Here is a 24,454-nt window from a genome sequence, read left to right as displayed (position 1 = left end):
TTCACTGTTTTCACTTTCATGCATTGGAGAAGGAAATGGCAACCCACTCCAATGTTCTTGCCTGGAGAATCCCACAGAATGGGGAGCCTGGTGGGCTGCCGTCTATGGGGTCGCACAGAGTCGGATACGACTGAAGTGACTTAGCAGCAGCAGCAGCAAGCACAATTATTACCCTCATTTTACAGGTGTGGAAATGAAGCCAGAAATAGTAAGTTAACTTGTGAAAGATCACCTGTATAGTGAAGGAAAGAGCCAGGCTTCATAGTCAAACTGGCTTCAAAACCTGAGCTGGTAGTTTCTATATTATAACACTTACTAAACTTAATCAGAGCTACCCTGGTCACTCAGATGGTAAAGAATCTGCCTACAATGCGGGAGAGCTGGGTCTGATCCCTGGGTCAGGAAGATACTCTGGAGAAGGGAATGGCTACCCACTTCAGAATTCTTGCCTGGGAAATCATTTGGACAGAGGAGCCTGGCAAGCTACAGTCCATTGGGTGGCAAAGAATCGGACATGACTGAGCAACTAACATTCTCCCTTTCACTCTCAAGCTTAAGCATTGTGCTTTAAGTAATATCTCCAGACAGATCAACGTATATTGGTCTATTACTTTTTATTCTGTTATTCATAAAGTACCTCAAATGATGAATACGATTTATGCAAGTTGAGACTGTTTAAACAAATACCTAGATGCTCAAAGCTATACTGCATGCATAGTACCACCTTTTAAACTCCAACAGCCATCTCAAAATAATGAAGTCCATTGGTGTTTTATAATATCACTCTCTAGCACTTGTAATTAGAAGACAGGGGACAATTCTTGGAAGGGCATCTTGATTTTCTTTACATATAAAAGTAAGGAGCAAGAGCCATTTTTGCTAACTGATAACTAACTATGAAATCCTTTAGAGTTTTCCACCAAGACTAATACTGTATCAAACAGAAAGAAACCTGAGTTTTCAGCCAAGATAGCCTCTTCCTCAATAGTATGGTCAATAAAGTGCATAAGGCAAAAGGTCTGAAAATAAGAATTCATCTTCTGCCCATCTTGCAAATGGGATAATTTGTTGTGAAATATAAAGCAGGGTAGTACTTAGCTGCTTGTGGCTGATTTGGTAAATAATTAATCTGTGATATTAAAGACTAGCTAAGGAGCTTGCAGGTTCAGTGGAGTGATGGGTAGTGTACCACCAACTCCATGTATTGATTCTTACCTCTCAGGCAGATTTATCACACAGGCTGTGTGTGCTGGGCTAAGTTGCTTCAGTCATGTCCTACTCTTGGCAACCCCATGAACTATAACCCGCCAGACTCCTGTCCATGGGACTCTTCAAGCAAGAATACTGGAGTAGGTTGCCATTTCCTTCTCCAGGGACCTTCCCAAGCCAGGGATTGAACCCACATCTCACGTCTCCTGCACTGGCAGGCAGGTTCTTTACCACCAGCGCCGCCTGGGAAGCCATCACACGCGCTGCTGCTGCTAAGTCACTTCAGTCGTGTCCGACTCTGTGTGACCCCATAGACGGCAGCCCACCAGGCTCCCCTGTCCCCGGGATTCTCCTACTTTTCCCCAAACCTGTTGGTCTTCCCCTGGTTGAATTAAGTAAGCAAAACATTAAATGTATTTTGTCACCTGACACCTTAGCTTTTTATCTTAGTGACAAAAAGAAACCATTTCACATGAGAATGGTTTTATTACTTCAACTGATTTATAGGTTGGTAATTAAATAAAAAATAAAATAAAACCATGTTTTTGTCCTGTCACCAAACCTATCACAAACTGGAATCAAATACCAAAATAGGCATTCTTTCCTTTATGTGCCGAAATGCCACGTAGAAAACATTTAGTATTTAAACACACTTGTTTTAACAGCTTCCATATAAGTATATAGTAAAGATAGTAAAGAAAGTAAAGCAAATATTAAAGTTATTTTAATTTAACAACCCTATGCTCAAACTACCGCACAATTTCACTCATCTCACACACTAGTAAAGTAATGCTCAAAATTCTCCAAGCCAGGCTTCAGCAATATGTGAACCGTGAACTTCCTGATGTTCAAGCTGGTTTTAGAAAAGGCAGAGGAACCAGAGATCAAATTGCCAACATCTGCTGGATCATGGAAAAAGCAAGAGAGTTCCAGAAAAACATCTATTTCTGCTTTATTGACTATGCCAAAGCCTTTGACTGTATGGATCACAGTAAACTGTGGAAAATTCTGAGAGAGGTGGGAATACCAGACCACCTGACCTGCCACTTGAGAAATCTGTTTGCAGGTCAGGAAACAACAGTTAGAAATGGACATGGAACAACAGACTGGTTCCAAATAGGAAAAGGAATACGTCAAGGCTGTATATTGTCACCCTGCTTATTTAACTTATATGCAGAGTACATCATGAGAAACGCTGGACTGGAAGAAGCACAAGCTGGAATCAAGATTGCCGGGAGAATTATCAATAACCTTAGATATGCCGATGACACCACGCTTATGGCAGAAAGTGAAGAGGAACTAAAAAGCCTCTTGATGAAAGTCAAAGTGGAGAGTGGAAAAGTTGGCTTAAAGCTCAACATTCAGAAAACAAAGATCATGGCATCTGGTCCCATCACTTCATGGGAAATAGATGGGGAAACAGTGGAAACAGTGTCAGACTTTATTTTTTGGGGCTCCAAAATCACTGCAGATGGTGACTGCAGCCATGAAATTAAAAGACACTTACTCCTTGGAAGGAAAGTTATAACCAACCTAGATAGCATATTGAAAAGCAGAGACATTACTTTGCCAACAAAGGTCCGTCTAGTCAAGGCTATGGTTTTTCCTGTGGTCATGTATGGATGTGAGAGTTGGACTGTGAAGAAGGCTGAGCGCCAAAAAATTGATGCTTTTGAACTGTGGTGTTGGAGAAGACTCTTGAGAGTCCCTTGGACTGCAAGGAGATCCAACCAGTCCATTCTGAAGGAGATCATCCCTGGGATTTCTTTGGAAGGAATGATGCTAAAGCTGAAACTCCAGTAGTTTGGCCACCTCATGAGAAGAGTTGACTCATTGGAAAAGACTCTGATGCTGGGAGGGATTGGGGGCAGGAGGAGAAGGGGATGACAGAGGATAAGATGACTGGATGGCATCACTGACTCGATGGACGTGAGTCTGAGTGAACTCCGGGAGTTGGTGATGGACAGGGAGGCCTGGCGTGCTGTGATTCATGGGGTCGCAAAGAGTTGGACAGGACTGAGTGACTGAACTGAACTGAACTGAACTGAATGTTAGGTAATGTTCAGTTTTACTCAAGTGTACTATTGAGCCTGTATCCTATAGGAACTATCTATTCTTTTGTATATGTTTTTATTTTCTTGATTTTAAGACAGTTTTCACTAAATAACCCTTGCAATTATATGCACAAATACAAATAGCTAAATATGCTGATGGAGATAATTTGCTTGAAATAAAAATGTTAATTTCTTTACAGCATCTTAAGGGTGCTGATATCTACAGACGAAGACTATCTGGTATTATATTAATTATCTGGTTAAATTCCTTCTACTGGGATCTACAAAGTTCTGGTTGGCAACCGAAGACTATAATCATTCTAAATTATATGTAACTTTGTTTCATTCAAGAATGAAACAACTTAAAACTCAGAGTTAATACATTGTGGATAGAACATTCTCTCTCTTGTTCACCAATATCTTTTGTATCAGAAACTTGAGGATTTTCTCCAAAGTGAATAACTGAGAGGAACAAGGAATGGAACACTGGTTAGAAAAGGCAGTAATTTTGAGATGTTAACAGGATCCACAGAAAGAATTTGAGACTATGACCTCAAGCAATCCTTGTGTGTTCATAGCAAGTCATCAGCTCCTATGGAAACCTAATCTGAAAACAAAGCTTAACTCACTTTCAACAAAGGCGTCTCCCTGGTTTTACAATGAAATTCATAGCTTCTAAAATACTGAGACTGCAGCAACAATGATTGCTATTTGACATAATCAATTTACTCAGCAATGTATCACTCAAAAAAAAAAAAAAACACACATAAAAGGCAGAAAACAGAAACTTACCGCCCCCGTTCTTCTGACAGAGGTATGGGAACCGCCACACATTCCCTAATCCTACAGAAAATCCAACCTGGGCCAGGATATATTGTAGCTTGCTGTTCCAAGCCGGTCTTGCATCTTTGACTTCAGATCTTTCTACAACATCTGTGTCTTTCTCTTCTGGGACATCAACAATTAGTTCACTCTTCTTAAAAGCATCATCAGCTGAGTCTTCATTGGAAAGAAGGTCTTTGACAGACTCAATAACCTCATCGTCTAATTCTCTTTTTACCACCTTGCTATTCTTCGGCATTGGAAAGTGTGGGTAGTAGTAGTTTTGTTTTTTTTTTTTTACTTTCCTTTTGGCAAACTTCTTAATTCTTAAATTCTTAAATCAACTAAAAATATGTTAGTTGATACGAATAAAAGTTGGAGGAGGATATCAAAGAAATCTTTGATTCAAGGTGATAAAGTCTTATGGATCTTGGATCTGTTTGTTCAATATTCTGTAGGTACCTGTAAAATTTTAAGTTGAAAAAAATAATATTTAATGAGAAAAATATTTAAAATACCAAAGACTTCGTCTTCTTAGTTTTTGCGATGCAAACTCTTTCTGCATAGTATAAAATATATGCTTGTTCTTGACCTTTCAGAGCTTAATATTCACAGAAGTATAAGAATTGTAAAGTACACAAGAGCTTCACACACATTTTCTTTTAGCTAACTTCTTCCTTCTTGCAAAAATCTACTTCAGCCTCAGATATACCCCATTGCATAATGTATACTCAGTTCATTTGTAAGTAGAATTTTGAAACCTTTTCTTAATTCCTTCTTCCCTCTCTGAATAAAGTACTTATAAAATTACATAAACAATTGCATGCTATCCCTGTAAATTTGTCTTATATAGAATTTCTTCTGTTAGCATATTCATCTACTCATTCATTTGCTATTAAGGGAAAAGTTGTTAAGCGATATATTGCAGGAAGGGAAATTTCTCCTTTCCTCTCTTAAACACCCTTTGGTAGCGGATAAGTTTGTTTTCTATGTTTTTGAGCCTGTTTCTGTTTTGTATTCATTTGTGTTATTTTTCAGATTCCACATATAAGTGATATCATTTGGTATTTGTCTTTCTTTGTCTTACTTCACTAAACATAATATTCTCTAGGTCCATCCATCTTGCTACAAATGGCAATATTTTATTCTTTTTATGGCTGAGTAATATTCCTTTGTGTGTATATGTGTGTGTGTGTGTGTGTGTGTGTGTACACCACATCTTCATAAGCCAATTGCCTGCTGATGGGCTGCCTCCCTGTCTTAGCTATTGTAGACAGTACTGCATTAAACAGTGGGGTTTATGCATCCTTTTGAAGTAGAGTTTTCCATTTTTCCAAATATATACCTACAAGTGGAATTGCTGGATCATATGGTAGTTCTCTTTTTCAGTTTTTTAAAGGAATGTTGATACTGTTTTCCATAGTGGCTGAACAAATTCCCACCAACAGTGTATAAAAGTTCCCATTTTTCTACTCCCTCTCCAGAACTTATTTATAGACTTTTTGATGGTAGCCATTCTGACCAGTGTGAAATTATCTGTTTTCAAAAGTAACTAAATGTATGAGAGTTTCTCGTCAAAACTAGATCAGGAAGCTTGAAAAATAATATCCAAAAGAATTCTGCCATTCACTGATAGAAAAAGAATGGAATTCTTTAATGGAACTGCTGTTAGGTTTACCTTGAAAAAGTCCGAAAAACATTCTGTCATACTTTATCTTATAACCTTAATAAAAAGAGTACTGGGTCACCAAAAGAAAAAAAAAATTCTTTAACTTGATCATCTATTTGTCATTTTAAGATTTGGAGGTGTTTCATTGATTACAAAATTAAAATGTGTACCTCAAGGAAAAACACTAATTTAGGACTTGGTGAATAATAAGAGAAAGACTGTGAAGAAAATTCTTGAAGAAGAAGCATTCCCCAAATATTGTGAATAATAGAAACATCTCTAGAATAAGTGAAAAACTTCTAAAGTTAACTATTTTAAAGAGGCTAACAAGGTTTGAATAAGGAAACAGTTTGTGAAGTTAGGGATTATGCCTGTTTAATTTGCATTATTTCCCTCTAAAGTTCAGTAAATATTAGTTCAATAAATGAAAACATATAATCATTGAAAAGCTGAAAAAAGCTGTTTCCAAATAATTTTTGCTGGAAGAAGACAACCTGACATAACAAAGTGCTATTTGTGAGACATAAATTGTCTAACTGTCTACATTTTTTGGATCATCTAATGATAAACCGTTGGCATAATAACTTTACTGATACAAGGATAAGGGTATTTGTTTTAATTTGACAAGTTTGGAGTTGTGTCCTAACCTTTTTACTTAGTTATATAACTTCTCACAGTTATATGACTCAATTTATTTTCCTCAGTAAACATGTATTTGTTATTCCTTTTGCTTTTTTCCATAAAATAGAAAGGAAAGGAATGTATTGAAGTTTAAAGTACTATTATATTAAAACTCTTCTTCATAAAGAAAACAAATTTAAAAAGTATTACTCATGAGTCTCCCCCAAATCAGTTATCTCAGAATTGTATTTCTTCTAGCAGGAAAAAAAAAAAAAAAAAACATATTTAGACACTGTTGCATGTTTTTCACATGGGCTTCCCTGGTGGCTCAGAGGGTAAAAGCATCTGCCTACAATGCAGGAGACCTGAGTTCGATCCCTGGGTCAGGAAGATCCCCTGGAGAAGGAAATGGCCCAACAGATAATCATACCAGCTTTACATAGTAAATCTTTTTGGCAAAGTTTAATTTCAAAATTCCTATACAACAACCCAAAGTTCATATTTTCTATGAAAAAATCAGTGTCTAACGGAAACAAAATTTAAATGCAATTTTATATTTTAAATTCCTAAAATATACTTAACTACATATACAGATTTATAATGCAATAATCTCAGGCAAAGTTTATAAAATTTAAAACTTAAAAAGGAATATTATATATCTATTTGCATGCATTTACAGTTCCTTTTCTATTATAAGCAAAATCAAAAGTGATCGTACATTAATAATGTCACAAGTGAAATAATTTATACTCTCTTTTCTCACTGTTTCTTACCCACCTCCTTCTCTTAGGGACTGCTACAGGATAATATGGGATGGGGATCACTATAGGATAATATGGGGTGGGGTTGCAGTTAACATTGAAACTTCCACAATAACAAGTGAGGTTTTTTTGGGGGAAAGTATATCTCTTCTTCAATAGGCCATAATGTCTCCTTGGAGAATGACTTAATCTTACCAATCTCACATTCTTAATGTTTAACTCTGTCAACTATATGAACTTAAAGTATGGCCAATTACATTGTATAATAACTACAAGTATTTTGCATTATTACACATTTGGTTTCAGTTTTTTTTTTTTTTTTTGCCTTTCACCCCAAGGCCCTATATTTACTGAGTCAGAGGCATTCCTTTCTTATACAGAGGCTGCATATAGTCAAAAAATATAAATTGGGTTTCTGAGTGGAGTTATAAAAACTTAGTATATGAGACAACAATTTGTAAGTCAAATAAATTTCAAAATTTTAAGACCCAACTTTTCTGAAAGAGAAAACTTTTATGTTTGCCTGAAGAACTTAAAAGTATGGCATAGGTGAAGGTTTGAAAATATAATTGGTTATCTCCAAAAGTGTATCACTGTTGCTTCAAAACAGGAATGTCCAGGAAGGACATGAAGTAGTGAATGATAAAGCAGTGGTATCCTACAGGTCACATGAGAAGTAGGATAATCAGAATCAAGTAACTGCACAGTCTCTACCACGTTAGCATTATCCACTCCTGTGAGAGTCACCTGGCCAACAAGCTGTCAGGACTGCTCTTTGTTGGTACCAAGCAGCTGCATTAGCTGTCATCATTACCAGGTAAGAGCCTCCTATCTACAATGGAGCAACGGACAGTCAAGAATTGGGTCAGAGAGTGTTTTGCTTATGTTCTCCTCTAGGAGTTTTATAGTTTCTGGTCTTACGTTTAGATCTTTAACCCATTTTGAGTTTATTTTTGTGTATGGTGTTAGAAAGTGTTCTAGTTTCATTCTTTTACAAGTGGTTGACCAGATTTCCCAGCACCACTTGTTAAAGAGATTGTCTTTAATCCATTGTATATTCTTGCCTCCTTTGTCAAAGATAAGGTGTCCATATGTGCGTGGATTTATCTCTGGGCTTTCTATTTTGTTCCATTGATCTATATTTCTGTCTTTGTGCCAGTACCATACTGTCTTGATAACTGTGGCTTTGTAGTAGAGCCTGAAGTCAGGTAGGTTGATTCCTCCAGTTCCATTCTTCTTTCTCAAGATCGCTTTGGCTATTCAAGGTTTTTTGTATTTCCATACAAATTGTGAAATTATTTGTTCTAGCTCTGTGAAGAATACTGTTGGTAGCTTGATAGGGATTGCATTGAATCTATAAATTGCTTTGGGTAGTATACTCATTTTCACTATATTGATTCTTCCAATCCATGAACATGGTATATTTCTCCATCTATTAGTGTCCTCTTTGATTTCTTTCACCAGTGTTTTATAGTTTTCTATGTATAGGTCTTTAGTTTCTTTAGGTAGATATATTCCTAAGTATTTTATTCTTTCCGTTGCAATGGTGAATGGAATTGTTTCCTTAATTTCTCTTTCTGTTTTCTCATTATTAGTGTATAGGAACATAGGCAAAACACTCTCTGACATACATCACAGCAGGATCCTCTATGACCCACCTCCCAGAATATTGGAAACAAAAGCAAAAATAAACAAATGGGACCTAATTAACCTTAAAAGCTTCTGCACATCAAAGGAAACTATTAGCAAGGTGAAAAGACAGCCTTCAGATGGGAGAAAATAATAGCAAATGAAGCAACTGACAAACAACTAATCTCAAAAATATACAAGCAACTCCTACAGCTCAACTCCAGAAAAATAAATGACCCAATCAAAAAATGGGCCAAAGAACTAAATAGACATTTCTCCAAAGAAGACATACAGATGGCTAACAAACACATGAAAAGATGCTCAACATCACTCATTATCAGAGAAATGCAAATCAAAACCACTATGAGGTACCATTTCACACCAGTCAGGATGGCTGCGATCCAAAAGTCTACAAGTAATAAATGCTGGAGAGGGTGTGGAGAAAAGGGAACCCTCTTACACTGTTGGTGGGAATGCAAACTAGTACAGCCACTATGGAGAACAGTGTGGAGATTCCTTAAAAAACTGGAAATAGAACTGCCTTATGATCCAGCAATCCCACTGCTGGGCATACACACTGAGGAAACCAGAAGGGAAAGAGACACGTGTACCCCAATGTTCATCGCAGCACTGTTTATAATAGCCAGGACATGGAAGCAAGCTAGATGTCCCTCAGCAGATGAATGGATAAGAAAGCTATGGTACATATACACAATGGAGTATTACTCAGCCATTAAAAAGAATACATTTGAATCAGTCCTAATGAGGTGGATGAAACTGGAGCCTATTATACAGAGTGAAGTAAGCCAGAAGGAAAAACACCAATACAGTATACTAACGCATATATATGGAATTTAGAAAGATAGTAACAATAACCCTGTGTAGGAGACAGCAAAAGAGACACTGATGTATAGAACAGTCTTATGGACTCTGTGGGAGAGGAAGAGGGTGGGAAGATTTGGGAGAATGGCATTGAAACATGTAAAATATCATGTATGAAATGAGATGCCAGTCCAGGTTTGATGCACGATACTGGATGCTTGGGGCTAGTGCACTGGGATGACCCAGAGGGATGGTATGGGGAGGGAGGAGGGTGGAGGGTTCAGGATGGGGAACACATGTATACCTGTGGGGATTCATTTTGATATTTGGCAAAACTAATACAATTATGTAAAGTTTAAAAAAAAAAAAAAACAACTAAAACTACTACATGATCAAAAAAAAAAAAAAAGAATTGGGTCAAAAATACTGCCCGTGGGTCCAATACAGCCCACTGTCTGATTTTGTAAAGAGCATTTTATTGGCACATAGTCATGCCCACAAATCTACATATCTCCTATGGCTAATTTTGTGCTACAACAGTTGAATCACTTTGAATACATTGTAAAGCTTGAAATATTTACTATTGAAAATATTTAACAGCCACTGTGTATGCTCAGTCCTGTCCGATTCTTTGCAGCCCCATGGACTGTAGCCCGCCAGGCTCCTCTCCATGGAAATTTCCAGGCAATATTACTGGAGTGAGTTCCCATGTCCTCCTCCAGGGGATCTTCCCAACCCAGAGATGGAACCCAAGTCCCTTGAATCTCCTGCATTGGCTCTTTACCACTAGCGCCACTTGGGAAGCCTGAGAACCACTCTTCCAGAGATTAAATCTGAATTGAAGAGGCAGAGTGCTCCAAGTCACTCCATATAATGCTCCATTTTCATGACACTAAGTATTTTTTATCACATAGTATGACAAGATAGAAACCTTCCTATTCAAAGGTAAGATTATTTTCTAAGTAATTATGAGATTAGTTTCTAAGAATGAATGAGTTTTACAGAGAAACAGGGTGTGTAGTTGAGAGTACAGGGATAATAGTTGAGAGGGAAAAAAAAGCAAAAAATAAACGTAGTATATCAGGAAACAAAATTAATGAAACACAAAATAAAAGAAATAACAGATGTTTAGATAATAATAATTTCAAAAAGTAATGCAGAAATGTCTACACTGAGAAATTACTGAGATAAAGACTCCTAGGGATTTCAAGCAGAAGCAGAAAGGAGAAATAAAAAGACTTCTCAGGATATTCAGTCACTTCTATAAAAGTGAAGAGAAAAAAAATACTTGCTGTTCAGTTTTCACACTCAAGTATTTTATATTTCAATTATAAATGTCACAGGCAAATTGTCTAATCCATGAGAGATCTGATGAGCCCTACGGGGAGGGAGAGGAACAGGCTACATGATTGTGAAGCTTAGCCAACCAGGACAGAGACCCATGTTAAGTAATAGGAGTAAACATTAATTTAAACAAGGAAATAAGGTTCAAACGTAGGAATTTTATAGGGAGAAAAATATAAATATAATAAAAATTAAAATCCAAAAATAATCTAACTAACAAAATCAGGAATGTAAATGGGAGAAAGAAAGAAAGAAAGGTTTGGAGACGTGTTCATCTTTCATGGCAGAAAGCAAGTTACGATACTGTCTACATATGAGGGACTTCACTGGTGATCCAGTGGTTAAGATTCTGTACTTCCAATGCAGGGGACACCGGTTCCATCCCTGGTCGGGGAACTAAGATCCCATATTTTGTGTGGCATGGCCAGAAAAGAAGAAAATGTAAATATGAAATTCATGGTCCAAAAGTGGATTAATGACTGCACCTCTTCATGATTTCATATAATCCTTCTTATTTACTACTTTTAATGGGATCTTGTAGGAATTAATTTTACTGGTATGAAAAGACATGTATTGGTGCCAAACATTTACATCTAGGATATAGAAATAGACTGAGTTTAAATCCAAACTCTATCACTAATGGTTTTATGACCGTGGCTGAAATACTGAGTTAGCTAATAATAAAGAGCTTGGATAAATGCCAACACATTGAGAGTACTGTGTTTTCTTTTATAGCCATGATAATAGTCCGTCTTATGTTTATATTATATTACAAGTTTATTCTATTAAGGCTAATGTGAGTTCAAAGCAAATGCAATGTTTCGGGTATTTTTACACCCCCTTTTTTTAAGGAAAGAAAACACAGTTTTCTCTCTCTGCATAGTAAATTACCTCAAAATTTAATAGCTTAACAAACAAAAACTGTATTTGCTCATGATTTTGTGGGTTAGCAATTTACGCTAGGCTTAAGATGGTCAGTTGCTTTGCTTCACTTGACTTGGGTTGCTTCTGCACTGTAGCCATCCCAACTCAAGTGGAGGAGGGTGGTCTAAGAGGGTGGAAATCACCTTCTGCAGGAGGCAGGAGATAGCCTATAAGTCCAGCTTCCCTGGTGACTCAGATGGTAAAGAATCTGCCTGCAATGTGGGAGACCTAGGTTTGATCCCTGGGTTGGGAAGATCCCCTGGAAAAGGGCATCGCAACCCACTCCAGCATTCTTGACTGGAGAATCCCATGGACAGAGGAGCCTGGCGGGCTACAGTCTATGGGATCACAAAGAGTCAGACATTACTGAGCCACTAAACCTATAAGTCAGCGCACTTTGGTCCTCCTACACATGGTCTCTCCAATGTGTAGAGTGTCAACCTGTTCCCGTGACAAGCTCAGAGTTCCAACTCTAGCCAAAAGGGCTCAGCACACAAGCACTAGTAAAGCCTGTTTGAGTCATAACTGCTGATGTCTCACTGCCCAAAGCAAGTTACACAGCTAAGTCTGGATGACTTGAGCATAAACAAACTCCGGGTTTTGATGAAAGGAGCAATAAAGTAAATTTGCTATAGCAGGTATGAGTATAGGGAAGACAGAAGTACTGCTATCACTTGGAAAATAATCTGCATTTATCCACTTAGATTTCCTTTCCCTGGATTTTGAATCTTGAGGACAGGAACAAAGAGATCAAAAAGTTGGCATCTCACTTAATTCCAAAGGCATTATGCCCAGGCTGTAACTACTACAGTAGTCATGGATCCTGCTTCCTGGTTTTCAGAACTGTTCTCATTCTTGCCCTTTCCTTTCTTATTGCCAAGCACCCCACTGTTTCTTTGAGCCCCTGTGACCCTGTCAATATTCCTTTGTTTCTTTCTTAGCCAGCATAAGTTTCTGTATCTTGCAAACAAAAAACCTCATTAGACACTATTCTAAATCACCTATTATAAATGTAAATATACCTATTAAAATAATACACCCATTATAAATGTAATAGGTGTGTCATTACCATTTATTTATTCTATGTAAAGACTTATACATTAAAATGTTTGAAATGTTACAGTATTTAATTTGGACTTATCTTTACATTTTTCTCATTCTCCTGTTTTTGTATTGTTTAATATCTTCATGTGTAACTTTTCAGAAAAAAAAATCTATTTTAAACACTTAAAACAAGATTCAAAACCTTTTAAAATCAACATAGTAAATGTTTAATTTGTGGTTCTCAGCCCTAACCATTTTAAATATGTTTTCCCTTTTTTAAGATTGTTTCATTGCCCCTCCACATAAATTCTGAAATCAGCTTGTCAATTTCTATCCCAAAAAACAGTCTGCTGGAATTTTGAATGGGTTTACATTGACTGAGTCTACAGATCCATTTGGGGAACAGTGACATCTTAAAAAAATTGAGCTTTCCAATCTATGAACTTAGTATAGCATTCCATTTACTTGTATCTGCTTTAATTTCTATCCCGGAAAAAAAAAAAATGATTTTTTTAATACAAGGTTTCTATCCTGTTGCTGCTGCTGCTAACTCACCTCAGTAGTGTCTGACTCTGAAGCCCACCAGGCTCCTCTGTCCATGGGATTCTCTAGGCAAGAATACTGGAGTGGGTTGCCATGCCCACCTCCAGGGGATCTTCCCACCCAGGGAAGGAACCCACATTTCTTGCAGGTCCTGCATTGCAGGTAAATTCTTTGCTGCTGAGCCACCGGGGAAGCCCTTTCTTTCCTGCAATAATGCCAATCAAGTTTTTATTTTTTAAAGATCATTTAGGATTTTTATATACATGTCATTGGTAAATAGATAGTTTTTTCTCTCATTGCTTATCTTAATTTCTTTGTCTTGACTTATTTTCTGCCTAGGACATCTACCACAATTTTGAACAGAAGTGTTAAGAGCAGACTTCTTCATCTATGCCCTGATGTTAGTGGGGAAGTACTCAATATTTTACTGTTAGGTACACTGTTAGTGATGGATTTTTTTTTTCCAATTAGGTCCTTTAACTGTTTAGTCATAGTTCAGTGATTTTTTTTTTTTTGAATCATGCATAACTGTTGACTTTTGTTATATAATTTCCCGCTTTTATTAAGATAATCACATAACTTCTTAATCTGTTCATGTAAAGTATTATATTGTTTGGTTTAACACCTTTCATTATGGGATAAACCATACTTGGTCTAGATTTATTACCCTTTTTAATATATTATTGAATTAAATTGCTAATGTTTTGGTAAGGATATTTTTCAACTATATTCATGGGAAAGTGGATCTATAAAATTTTTTTTTCTTAAGCAATATATTTTCCTTCTCTGTTTTTCGTGGACCCCTAAAGAAGAGTTTTCAAATAGAGTTTTTATTTTCTGAGAGAATATATGGAGGATTAGTTTTACTTCTTCCTAAACATTTGCAGCACTCACCAATAAAACCATCTAGGCCTGGAGTTTTCTTTTTTGCAATATTTGAAATCAAAAATTCAATTTATTTTATTGATATATAGCTACCTAGGTTTTCTTTTCTTTTTTCACTGTTTTAGTTTCAGTTAGTTGTGTTTTTCAAAGAATCTATATTATTTAAATTGTCAAATTTATTGGCAGCACAGTGTGATTCAAAATATTCCCTAGAATTATTTAACGTCTATAGGATTTGTAGTCTTATATCATTTGCATCCCTGTTATAGATAATAGGTATTTTCTCTGCCTTTGTCTTTATTAGTCTTGCTAAAAATTTCACTGTAGAATTAACTCAAAATAGATATAACTCACCATACAATCAACACAATTCTTGCTCCCTCTTTTAAGACTTTTTAACTACTGTTGTTACAAAATCTTTTGAAATTATAGTAGACACTAATTAATATTTCCAGTGAAAATATGAAAAATCCCAAAGTAGGAGGAAGGCACTTGCATCTGAGATATGCATTAAAAAAAATGACAAAAAAAATCACAGAACCAATCAAAAGGAGGAGACTATTATTACAAGTGAAATACAAAGTAACAACTTAAACTTGTTAATATATGTTTTACCCAAAAAGGTGGGCTATAACATATCTATCAGAATGGCATAAATAAATACATGATGACACCAACAATTTGTGAGGATGTAAAGAAACTAGATCAATCACACATTGCTTGAGCGCCAAAGAATTGATGCTTTTGAACTGTGGTGTTGGAGAAGACTCTTGAGAGTCCCTTGGACTGCAAGGAGATCCAATCAGTCCATTCTGAAGGAGACCAGCCCTGGGATTTCTTTGGAAGGAATGATGCTAAAGCTGAAACTCCAGTACTTTGGCCACATCATGAGAAGAGTTGACTCATTGGAAAAGACTCTGATGCTGGGAGGAACTGGGGGCAAGAGGAAAAGGGGACGACAGAGGATGAGATGGCTGGATGGCATCACTGACTCAATGGACATGAGTCTGTGTGAACTCCGGGAGTTGGTGATGGACAGGGAGGCCTGGCGTGCTGTGATTCATGGTGTCGCAAAGAGTCGGACAGGACTGAGCGACTGAACTGAACTGAACTGAATAGAAATGTAAAATAATATAGCTACTCTAAAAAAATAGCTGCCAGTTTCTTTCAGCGCTAATAATAGCGTTACCAGGGTGACTACCATTTTGTATTCTTAGGCGTATATCCCAGAGAAATAAAAATTTATTTTCAAGCAGAAACTTATAAATAAATGTTCATAAAAAACTTTAATCGTAATGGCCCCAAACAGAAACTACCCCAGTGTCCTTCAATGGATGCATGGCTAAACAAACCAGAGTACATCCACATTATGAACTATCAGCCATAAAAAGGAAAGAAGTATCGATACATGCAAAACCCTGGATGAACTTCCAGCAAATGATGCTTAATGAGGGGCGTGGTGAAAGTATTATTCTCTCAGTCATGTCCGACTCTTTGTGACCCCATGGACTGTAGCCTGCCAGGCTCCTCTGTCCTTGGCAATTCTCCAGGCAAGAATACCGGAGTGGGTAAAATGGTGGGGGGAGCCAATCTGAAAAGGATGCATATTTCATGATTCAATTTATAAAGCATTTGTAAAATTAAATAATGACAGAGATGAACCACAGGGGTTCCTAGGAATTATGGTAGGGAAGGACAGGTGGGTGGAGAAGGCAATGGCACCCCACTCCAGTACTCTTGCCTGGAAAATCCCATGGATGGAGGAGCCTGGTGGGCTGCAGTCCATGGGGTCCCTAAGAGTTAGACACGACTGAGCGACTTCACTTTCACTTTTCACTTCCATGCATTGGAGAAGGAAATGGCAACCCACTCCAGTGTTCTTGCCTGGAGAATCCCAGGGACGGGGGAGCCTGATAGGCTGCCGTCTATGGGGTCGCACAGAGTCGGACATGACTGAAGCGACTTAGCAGCAGCAGGACAGGTGCGGGTGCTATAAAACAGCATGAGGGAATCTTGTAAAATGGTACCATTTAGTGTCTTCATGGTGATAAGGGTTACATGAGGATATACATGTGATAAAATTGCAAAGAACTACACATACATACACACACATATAGAAAAAAAGGGCTGTGTAATCCGGAAAAGCTCTGTGAATTATACCAGTATCAATATGCTGTTTTGATATTGTACTCTACTTTTATATCAGATTATAAAGTGGGAAGGCCAGGAGAAGGATACACAGGACTCCCCTTTGCACCTTCCTGTGAGCCTGCAATTATTTCAAAGTTAATTGTAAAGTGATTTCTAGAAACTGAAATGTATTTCTGTTGACTTCCATGAACCAAGCACAGATCATATATCTTACTTAACTGTTTCAAAAAGTCCTTTAAACATTTTAAAAATATACAAAAGTCTTTTGAACATGTAAACTTTTATTAATATATTCAGGACACCTCAGATTTAGACACTGTATTCATTTCCTGAGGCTTCTGTAACAAAATCAAATTTCGTGGCTTGAAACAACAGAAATCTAATTTTTCAAAGCTCCTGGAAGCCAGAGAGTCAAAATCAGCTTCAATGAACCAAAATCAAGGTGTTGGCAGGCCTGCACTCCCTCAGGAGGCTCTAGGGGGAAAATCTGTGCCTGGTCTCTTCTAACTTCTGGAGCGGCCTTTGTCACTTCACTCACAGCCACACCACTCCAATGTACAGCTTCGTGCTCACAGTGTCTCCTCCTCTTCTGTGTGTGTCTAATCTCCTTCTGCTTCTTTCAGATATGGACATTTGTAATGGCAAGGCATGTAGGGCCCATCTAGACATTTGGGGATAATCTTTTCATCTGAAGGTAATTTCTGCAATGACTCTTTTTCCAGTTATGGTAACATTCACAAGCACCAGGAATTAAGAGGTAGACATATTTTTAGGAGTTATTAGTAGCCTATTATAGGCACAAAACAGTCAGTCCTAACTGGAGAAGGAAATGGCAACCCACTCCAGTATTCTTGCCTGGAGAATCCCAGGGACAGAGGAGCCTGGCAGGCTACAGTCCATGGGATAGTAAAAAGTTGGACACGACTGGGCGACTTTCACACAGTCAATCCTAAAGGAAATCAACCCTGAATATTCACTGGAAGGACTAATGCTGAAGCTGAAGCTCCAATAATTTGACCACCTGATGCAAAGAGTTGACTCACTGGAACACCCTGATGCTGAGAAAGATTGAAGGCAATAGGAGAAAGGGGCAGGAGAGGATGAGATGGTTAAATAGCATCACTGACTCAATGGACATGAATCTAAGCGAACTCTGGGAAATAGTGAAGCACAGGGGAAGCTGGCATGCTGTAAAGAGGGGTTGCAAAGAGTCGGACATGACTCAGCAACTGAAAAAAAAAGGCATATATTATTGTACTACATTTATTTATATATTTGTATTTTCGTGCTTTATGGAAAAAATGAATTTGAAAGCATTTAACATGTTTTATTGTCATCATCCTAGAATGTCAAGTATGATCTTAGATATTTCCTATAACAGAAAACAAAAACAAACATTAAGAATTCCTCCCAATGCTGTATTTATCCCTGTTACTCATTTTGTTAAAAGATGGAGTCTATTTCCTTCTTTTAATTCTGGGCTGGGCTTGAACTTACTTTGGCCATTAGAATGCAGAAGTGAACCTATGCTAGTTACAAAGCTAGGTCTAAAGAAACCTGGCAATTTCTGCTTTGAATTCTTGGAAGCCAGACTCAATACTAAAAAGTCCATCTGCCCTGTTAGAAATCCCACATGGAGAGAGAGAGAAAGATAAATTCAATCAGTCACCAATTGTATCAGCCATCTGAGCTAAACCCACAGGCAGGAGAACAAAGATTCTGACATTCTAGTCAAAGTTAAATTGCCAGTTAATATCAACTAGAACAGATAAAGCAGCTAGCTGAGCCCAATGAACATAGAGAATAATGAAAAAGATAAACATTATTGTTTCAAGTCACTACAATCCCAAGAAGGTAACAGAAGGTGAAAGCTACTTAAAAAACCTACTTAGAAAAAATAAAAATAAAAAAGGATAGTTAGCTATATAGCATATGTTCAGTTCAGTTCAGTTCAGTTGATCAGTCAATTCAAAATCTTTTCAACCCCATGAATCTCAGCACACCAGGCCTCTTTGTCCATCACCAACTCCAGGAGTTTACCAAACTCATGTCCATCGAGTCGGTGATGCCATCCAGCAATCTCATCCTCCGTTGTCCCCTTCTCCTCCTGCCCCCAATCCCTCCCAGCATTAGGGTCTTTTCCAATAAGTCAACTCTTTGCATGAGGTGGCCAAAGTGCTGAAATTTCAGCCTCAGCATCAGTCCTTCCAATGAACACCCAGGACCGATCTCCTTTAGAATGGACTACTTGGATCTCCTTGCAGTCCAAGGGACTCTCAAGACTCCAACACCACAGTTCAAAAGCATCAATTCTTCGGCCCTCAGCTTTCTTCACAGTCCAACTCTCACATTCATACATGACCACTGGAAAAACCATCGCCTTGACTAGATGGACCTTTGTTGGCAAAGTAATGTCTCTGCTTTTGAATATGCCATCTAGGTTGGTCATAACATTCCTTCCAAGGAGTAGGAGTCTTTAAATTTCATGGCTGCAATCACCATCTGAAGTGACTTTGGAGCCCAAAAAAATACAGTCTGACACTATTTCCACTGTTTCCCCATCTATTTCCCATGAAATGATGGGACCGGATGCCATGATCTTCGTTTTCTGAATGTTGAGCTTTAAGCCAACATTTTCACTCTCCTCTTTCACTTTCATCAAGAGGCTTTTTAGTTCCTCTTCACTTTCTGCCATAAGGGTGGTGTCATCTGCATATCTGAGGTTATTGATATTTCTCCTGGCAATCTTGATTCCAGCTTGTGCTTCTTCCAGCCCAGCGTTTCTCATGATGTATTCTGCATATAAGTTAAAAAAGCAGGCTGACAATATACAGCCTTGATGCACTCCTTTACCTATTTGGAACCAGTCTGTTGTTCCATGTCCAGTTCTAAATGTTGCTTCCTGACCTGCATACAGAATTCTCAAGAGGCAGGTCAGGTGATCTGGTATTCCTGTCTCTTTCATAATTTTCCACAGTTTATGGTGATCCACACAGTCAAAGGCTTTGGTATAGTCAATAAAGCAGAAATAGATGTTTTTCTGGAACTTTCTTGTTTTTTTGATGATCCAGCGGATGTTGGTAATTTGATCTCTGGTTCCTCTGCCTTTTCTAAAACCAGCTTGAACATCTGAACTCCTTATTGCCAAATTCAGACTTAAATTGAAGAAAGTAGGGAAAACCACTAGACCATTCAGGCATGACCTAAATCAAATCCCTTATGATTACACAGTGGAAGTGAGAAATAGATTTAAGGGACTAAATCTGATAGACAGACTGCCTGATGAACTATGGACGGAGGTTCGTGACTGTACAGGAGACAGGGATCAAGACCATCCCCATGGAAAAGAAATGCAAAAAAGCAAAATGGCTGTCTGGGGAGGCCTTACAAATAGCTGTGAAAAGAAGAGAAGCGAAAAGCAAAGGAGAAAAGGAAAGATATAAGCATCTGAATGCAGAGTCCCAAAGAATAGCAAGGAGAGATAAGAAAGCCTTCCTCAGGGATCAATGCAAAGAAATAGAGGAAAACAATAGAATGGGAAAGACTAGAGATCTCTTCAAGAAAATTAGAGATAACAAGGGAACATTACATGCAAAGATGGGCTCGATAAAGGACAGAAATTGTAGGGATCTAACAGAAGCAGAAGATATTAAGAAGAGGTGGCAAGAATACACAGAAGAACTGTACAAAAAAGATCTTCACGACCAAGATAACCACGATGGTGTGATCACTCACCTAGAGCCAGACATTCTGGAATGTGAAGTCAAGTGGGCCTTAGAAAGCATCACTATGAACAAAGCTAGTGGAGGTGATGGAATTCCAGTTGAGCTCTTTCAAATCCTGAAAGATGATGCTGTGAAAGTGCTGCACTCAATATGCCATCAAATTCGAAAACCTCAGCAGTGGCCAAAGGACTGGAAAAGGTCAGTTTTCATTCCAATCCCAAAGAAAAGCAATGCCAAAGAATGCTCAAACTACCGCATAATTGCACTCATCTCACATGCTAGTAAAGTAGTGCTCAAAATTCTCCAAGCCAGGCTTCAGCAATACGTGAACCGTGAACTTCCAGATGTAGCATATGTAGCAATTGATAACTGCCAAAGGGGGAGATAAACTGAATAGTCATTGAATTTAACTGAAAGTAAAAATACTTAACTAAATATAAAATATTTTCCAAGGAACTATTCACAATGGGGTTACACCTGTATAAAAAGGGTGTGGTTTAAGTTTTTAAACCCATGCAGTGATTTTCTTTTAACCACAATTTAAATATTAGCCTTGAAAGACACATTTTAATTACCCTAATACAAAAACTAGCTCAAAGTGAATCATGGAGTTAAATGTAAAACATCAAACTATAAAACTTAAAAAAAAAAAAAAAACATCAGAGATGTTTGAAGTATAGAGCTAAGCAAAGAGTTCTTAGACATGACACCAAAATGGACTTCAAAATTTTTTAATCTGCTCAATTAAAGAATCTATTATTTGGATGAAAAAATAAGCTAAAGACTTATTTTGCAAAGCTAAAATATTTGCAAACCATGACCCCAAGGGGGAAAAAAAAACAGTATTTAGGATCTATAAGAACTCATAAAACTCATCATTTAAAAATTATTCAGAAAACAGACAAGGGACATGAAGGAACATGTCACTGAACATGATGTATGAAGGGACATTTCACTGAATATGATGTATGGATGGCAAATGAACACGTGAAATATGGTTTGTCATTATCAGTTACCATTAGGAAATGGTAACTAAAACTACAATGCAATGTCACTGCACAGATCGGGATGGGTAAAATAGAGTGACAACCAAATCCTGCAAGGATACAGAGCAAATGGTTCATTCACACCTGGGGAGTGAAAATGTAACATGGTGCAGCTTTCCAGAAAACAATGTATGCAACTCCCATATGCAACTACCCAGCAGTTGACCTCCTGGACATTTATCCTGCAGAAAGGAAAAGTTAGGTTCCATAAAATCTATAAACAACTGTCTATAGCAGCTTTATTCATAACAGCCCTAAACTGCAACAACTCAGATGTCATTCAAAGAGTGAATGATTAAAGAAACTCTGGTAAATCCATACCATAGAATACTACTCAGAAAAAAAAAAAAAAAAACTACCAATACACACAACAGCTTAGATGAATCTACAGACAATTATGCTGAATGGAAGAAGCCAATCCCAAAAGGGTGCATACTTACTATATGATTCTACTTACACAACATTCTTGAAAAGACAAGACAACAAACATGAATAATAGATTAGTGATTACCATAATTTAAGGAGAGATTGGGGACAGGAAAGAAGTGGTTGTGCTTATGAAAGGGCCACAGAGGGATCCTTACAGTGATGGAACTATCCTGCATGCTGCTTTATCAATGTCAATATTCTAATTACGATTTGTAGTACAGTTTTGCAAAATGTTACACTTGCATAAAACTGTATAAAGGGCACACAAGGACTCTCTGTATTATTTCTTACAAACATATATTATCTTATATAATTATTTCTTAACAACTACATATGAATCTATAACCATCTCAATTTTTTCCTTTAAAATATCTGTCAACTCACTAAAATATGCATTTTTATACTGATATAACTGGTTAATTTTAGTGAATTCATTAAATCCCATGTGCTGCCCTAATACAATTTTATTACTAAGAATACTGAATATAGGAAACTTCTTTAAATTTAGAAACTACAAAAATCAGAGTCAAAATATCCATTGACTTTTATACCTTACTCATTTGATGGCATCTGACGCCTAGAAACTGTTTTCCCAAGAGTATCTTTTATTTGCTACTGGCTTCACTTAAGAATATTTTAAAATCTATATTTAGAATAAGTAACATAGTAAACCATTTGCCTTTTTGCATTTCTTTTTCTTGGGGATGGTCTTGACCACTGCCTCCTGTACAATGTCACGAACCTCCATCCATACTTCTACAGGCACTCTATCAGATCTAATCCCTTGAATCTATTTGTCACTTCCAATGTATAATCCTATTGACTATGCCAAAGCCTGACTGTGTAGATCACAACAAACTTAAAAATTCTTAAAGAGGTGGTAATATCAGACCATCTGACCTGCCTCCTGAGAAATCTGTATGCAGGTCAAGAAGCACCAGAACTAGACATGAGACAACAAACTGGTTCAAATTTGGGAAAGGAGTACATCAAGGCTGTATATTGTCACCCTGCTTATTTAACTTATACGTAGCATATCTCATAAGAAATGCCGAACTGGATGAAGCACAAGCTGGAATCAAGATTGTGGAGAGAAATATCAACAACCTCAGATATGCAGATGACACCACACTTATGGCAGAAATCGAAGAACTAAAGAGCCTTTTGATGAAAGTGAAAGAGGAGCATGAAAAAGTTGGCTTGAGAAAACTAAGATCATGGCATCTGGTCCCATCACTTAATGGGAAATAGATGGGGAAATAATGGAAACAGTGAGAGACTTTATTTTTTTTTTTGGGGGGGGTGATTCAAAAATCACCACAGATGGTGACTGCAGCCATGAAATTAAAAGACGCTTGCTCCTTGGAAGAAAAGTTATGACCAACCTAGACAGCATATTAAAAAGCAGAGACATTACTTTACCAACAAAGGTCCATCTAGTCTAAAGCCATGGTTTTTCCAGTAGTCATGTATGGATGTGAGAGTTGGACTGTGAAGAAAGCTGAGTGCCAAAGAATTGATGCTTTTGAACTGTGGTGTTGGAGAAGACTCTTGAGAGTCCCTTGGACTGCAAGGAGGTCCAGCCAGTCCATCTTAAAGGAAATCAGTCCTGAATATTCATTGGAAGCACTGATGCTGAAGCTGAAACTCCAATACTTTGACCACCTGATGTGAAGAGCCGACTCATTTGAAAAGAGCCTGATGCTGGGAATGATTGAACTCCATAGGAGAAGGGGAAGACAGAGGATGAGTGGCTGGATGGCATCACCGACTCAATGGACAGGAGTTTGAGCAAGCTCCAGGAGTTGGTGATGGACAGGGAAGCCTGGCGAGCTGCAGTCCATGGGGTTGCCAAGAGTTGAACACAACTGAGTGACTGAACTGAATTGAACTGACTGAACACAGTAAAATGGTAGGCACAGAGTGAAAAATGTCTTCCCACTCTTTTTTCAGAGCACATCTAGCCCCACCCCTATCTTTCTATGTCACCAAATTCCTCCACAGATATTTGGTATATAATCAAGTTAATATGCACATTAAAAGCTACTATGTGTTTTCTTTCCATCTACCCGTGTTTTTTACATCACTATTACTGTATACTATATGTATTATTCTGCAGCTTGATTTTTCACTTTAAAGATCTTTTAAAACTTTTGCTCTCAATAGCTTATTGTGTGTGTGTGTGTTTAATGATCATATGATAGCTCATGGGATGAGAATGTCATATACAGGTTATTTCTAAAAGTTTGCTTCAAATAGTCAAGCAACTCACTTTATGTATCTGTAGAATAAATTCCTAGAAGTGGAACTGCTTGATCAAAAGGTATATACTTTTATCATTTTAGTAAAAATTGACAATCTACCCTTTATAAAAGCTGTCTCAATTTGTACTACCAAAAGCAAAGTATCATAGTTCCTGGTTCCCTCTGTCTTCTTCAGTAGAGTGAGTAATCTTTTTGATCTTTGCCAATCTGATAGGTGAAAAAGCTTCCAAGTTAAACATTCTATTCAAAGATGGCCATCAATTAATCTTATGTGAAAGGATATAAGGGCACATTGCTGCTGCTGCTGCTAAGTCGCTTCAGTCATGTCCGACTCTGTGCGACCCCATAGAGGGCAGCCCACCAGGCTCCCCCGTCCCTGGGATTCTCCAGGCAAGAACACTGGAGTGGGTTGCCATTTCCTTCTCCAATGCAGGAAAGTGAAAAGTGAAAGTGAAGTTGCTCAGTCATGTCTGACTCTTAGCGACCCCATGGACTGCAGCCTACCAGGCTCC

The 24,454-nt window shown here is 37.7% G+C and overlaps 1 protein-coding gene across 1 annotated transcript in view; it reads right to left on the bottom strand.

Annotated features, from left to right (window-relative positions):
- The window catches only part of SLC6A15 (solute carrier family 6 member 15), a 56,762-nt gene that overhangs the window by 28,367 nt on the left and 3,941 nt on the right, over positions 1-24,454 (bottom strand). Inside the window, exon 2 of the mRNA XM_005904043.3 lies at positions 4,056-4,547. Within this exon, the coding sequence (XP_005904105.2) occupies positions 4,056-4,344 (289 nt within the window). The 5' untranslated portion in view covers positions 4,345-4,547. The remainder of the gene's footprint in view (positions 1-4,055; positions 4,548-24,454) is intronic.

This window comes from Bos mutus, chromosome 5 (genome assembly GCF_027580195.1).
Source record: "Bos mutus isolate GX-2022 chromosome 5, NWIPB_WYAK_1.1, whole genome shotgun sequence".
Taxonomy (NCBI): Eukaryota; Metazoa; Chordata; class Mammalia; order Artiodactyla; family Bovidae; genus Bos; species Bos mutus.
Note: the sequence above shows the minus strand (reverse complement) of the source record. Positions and strands in the feature narration are given on the sequence as shown.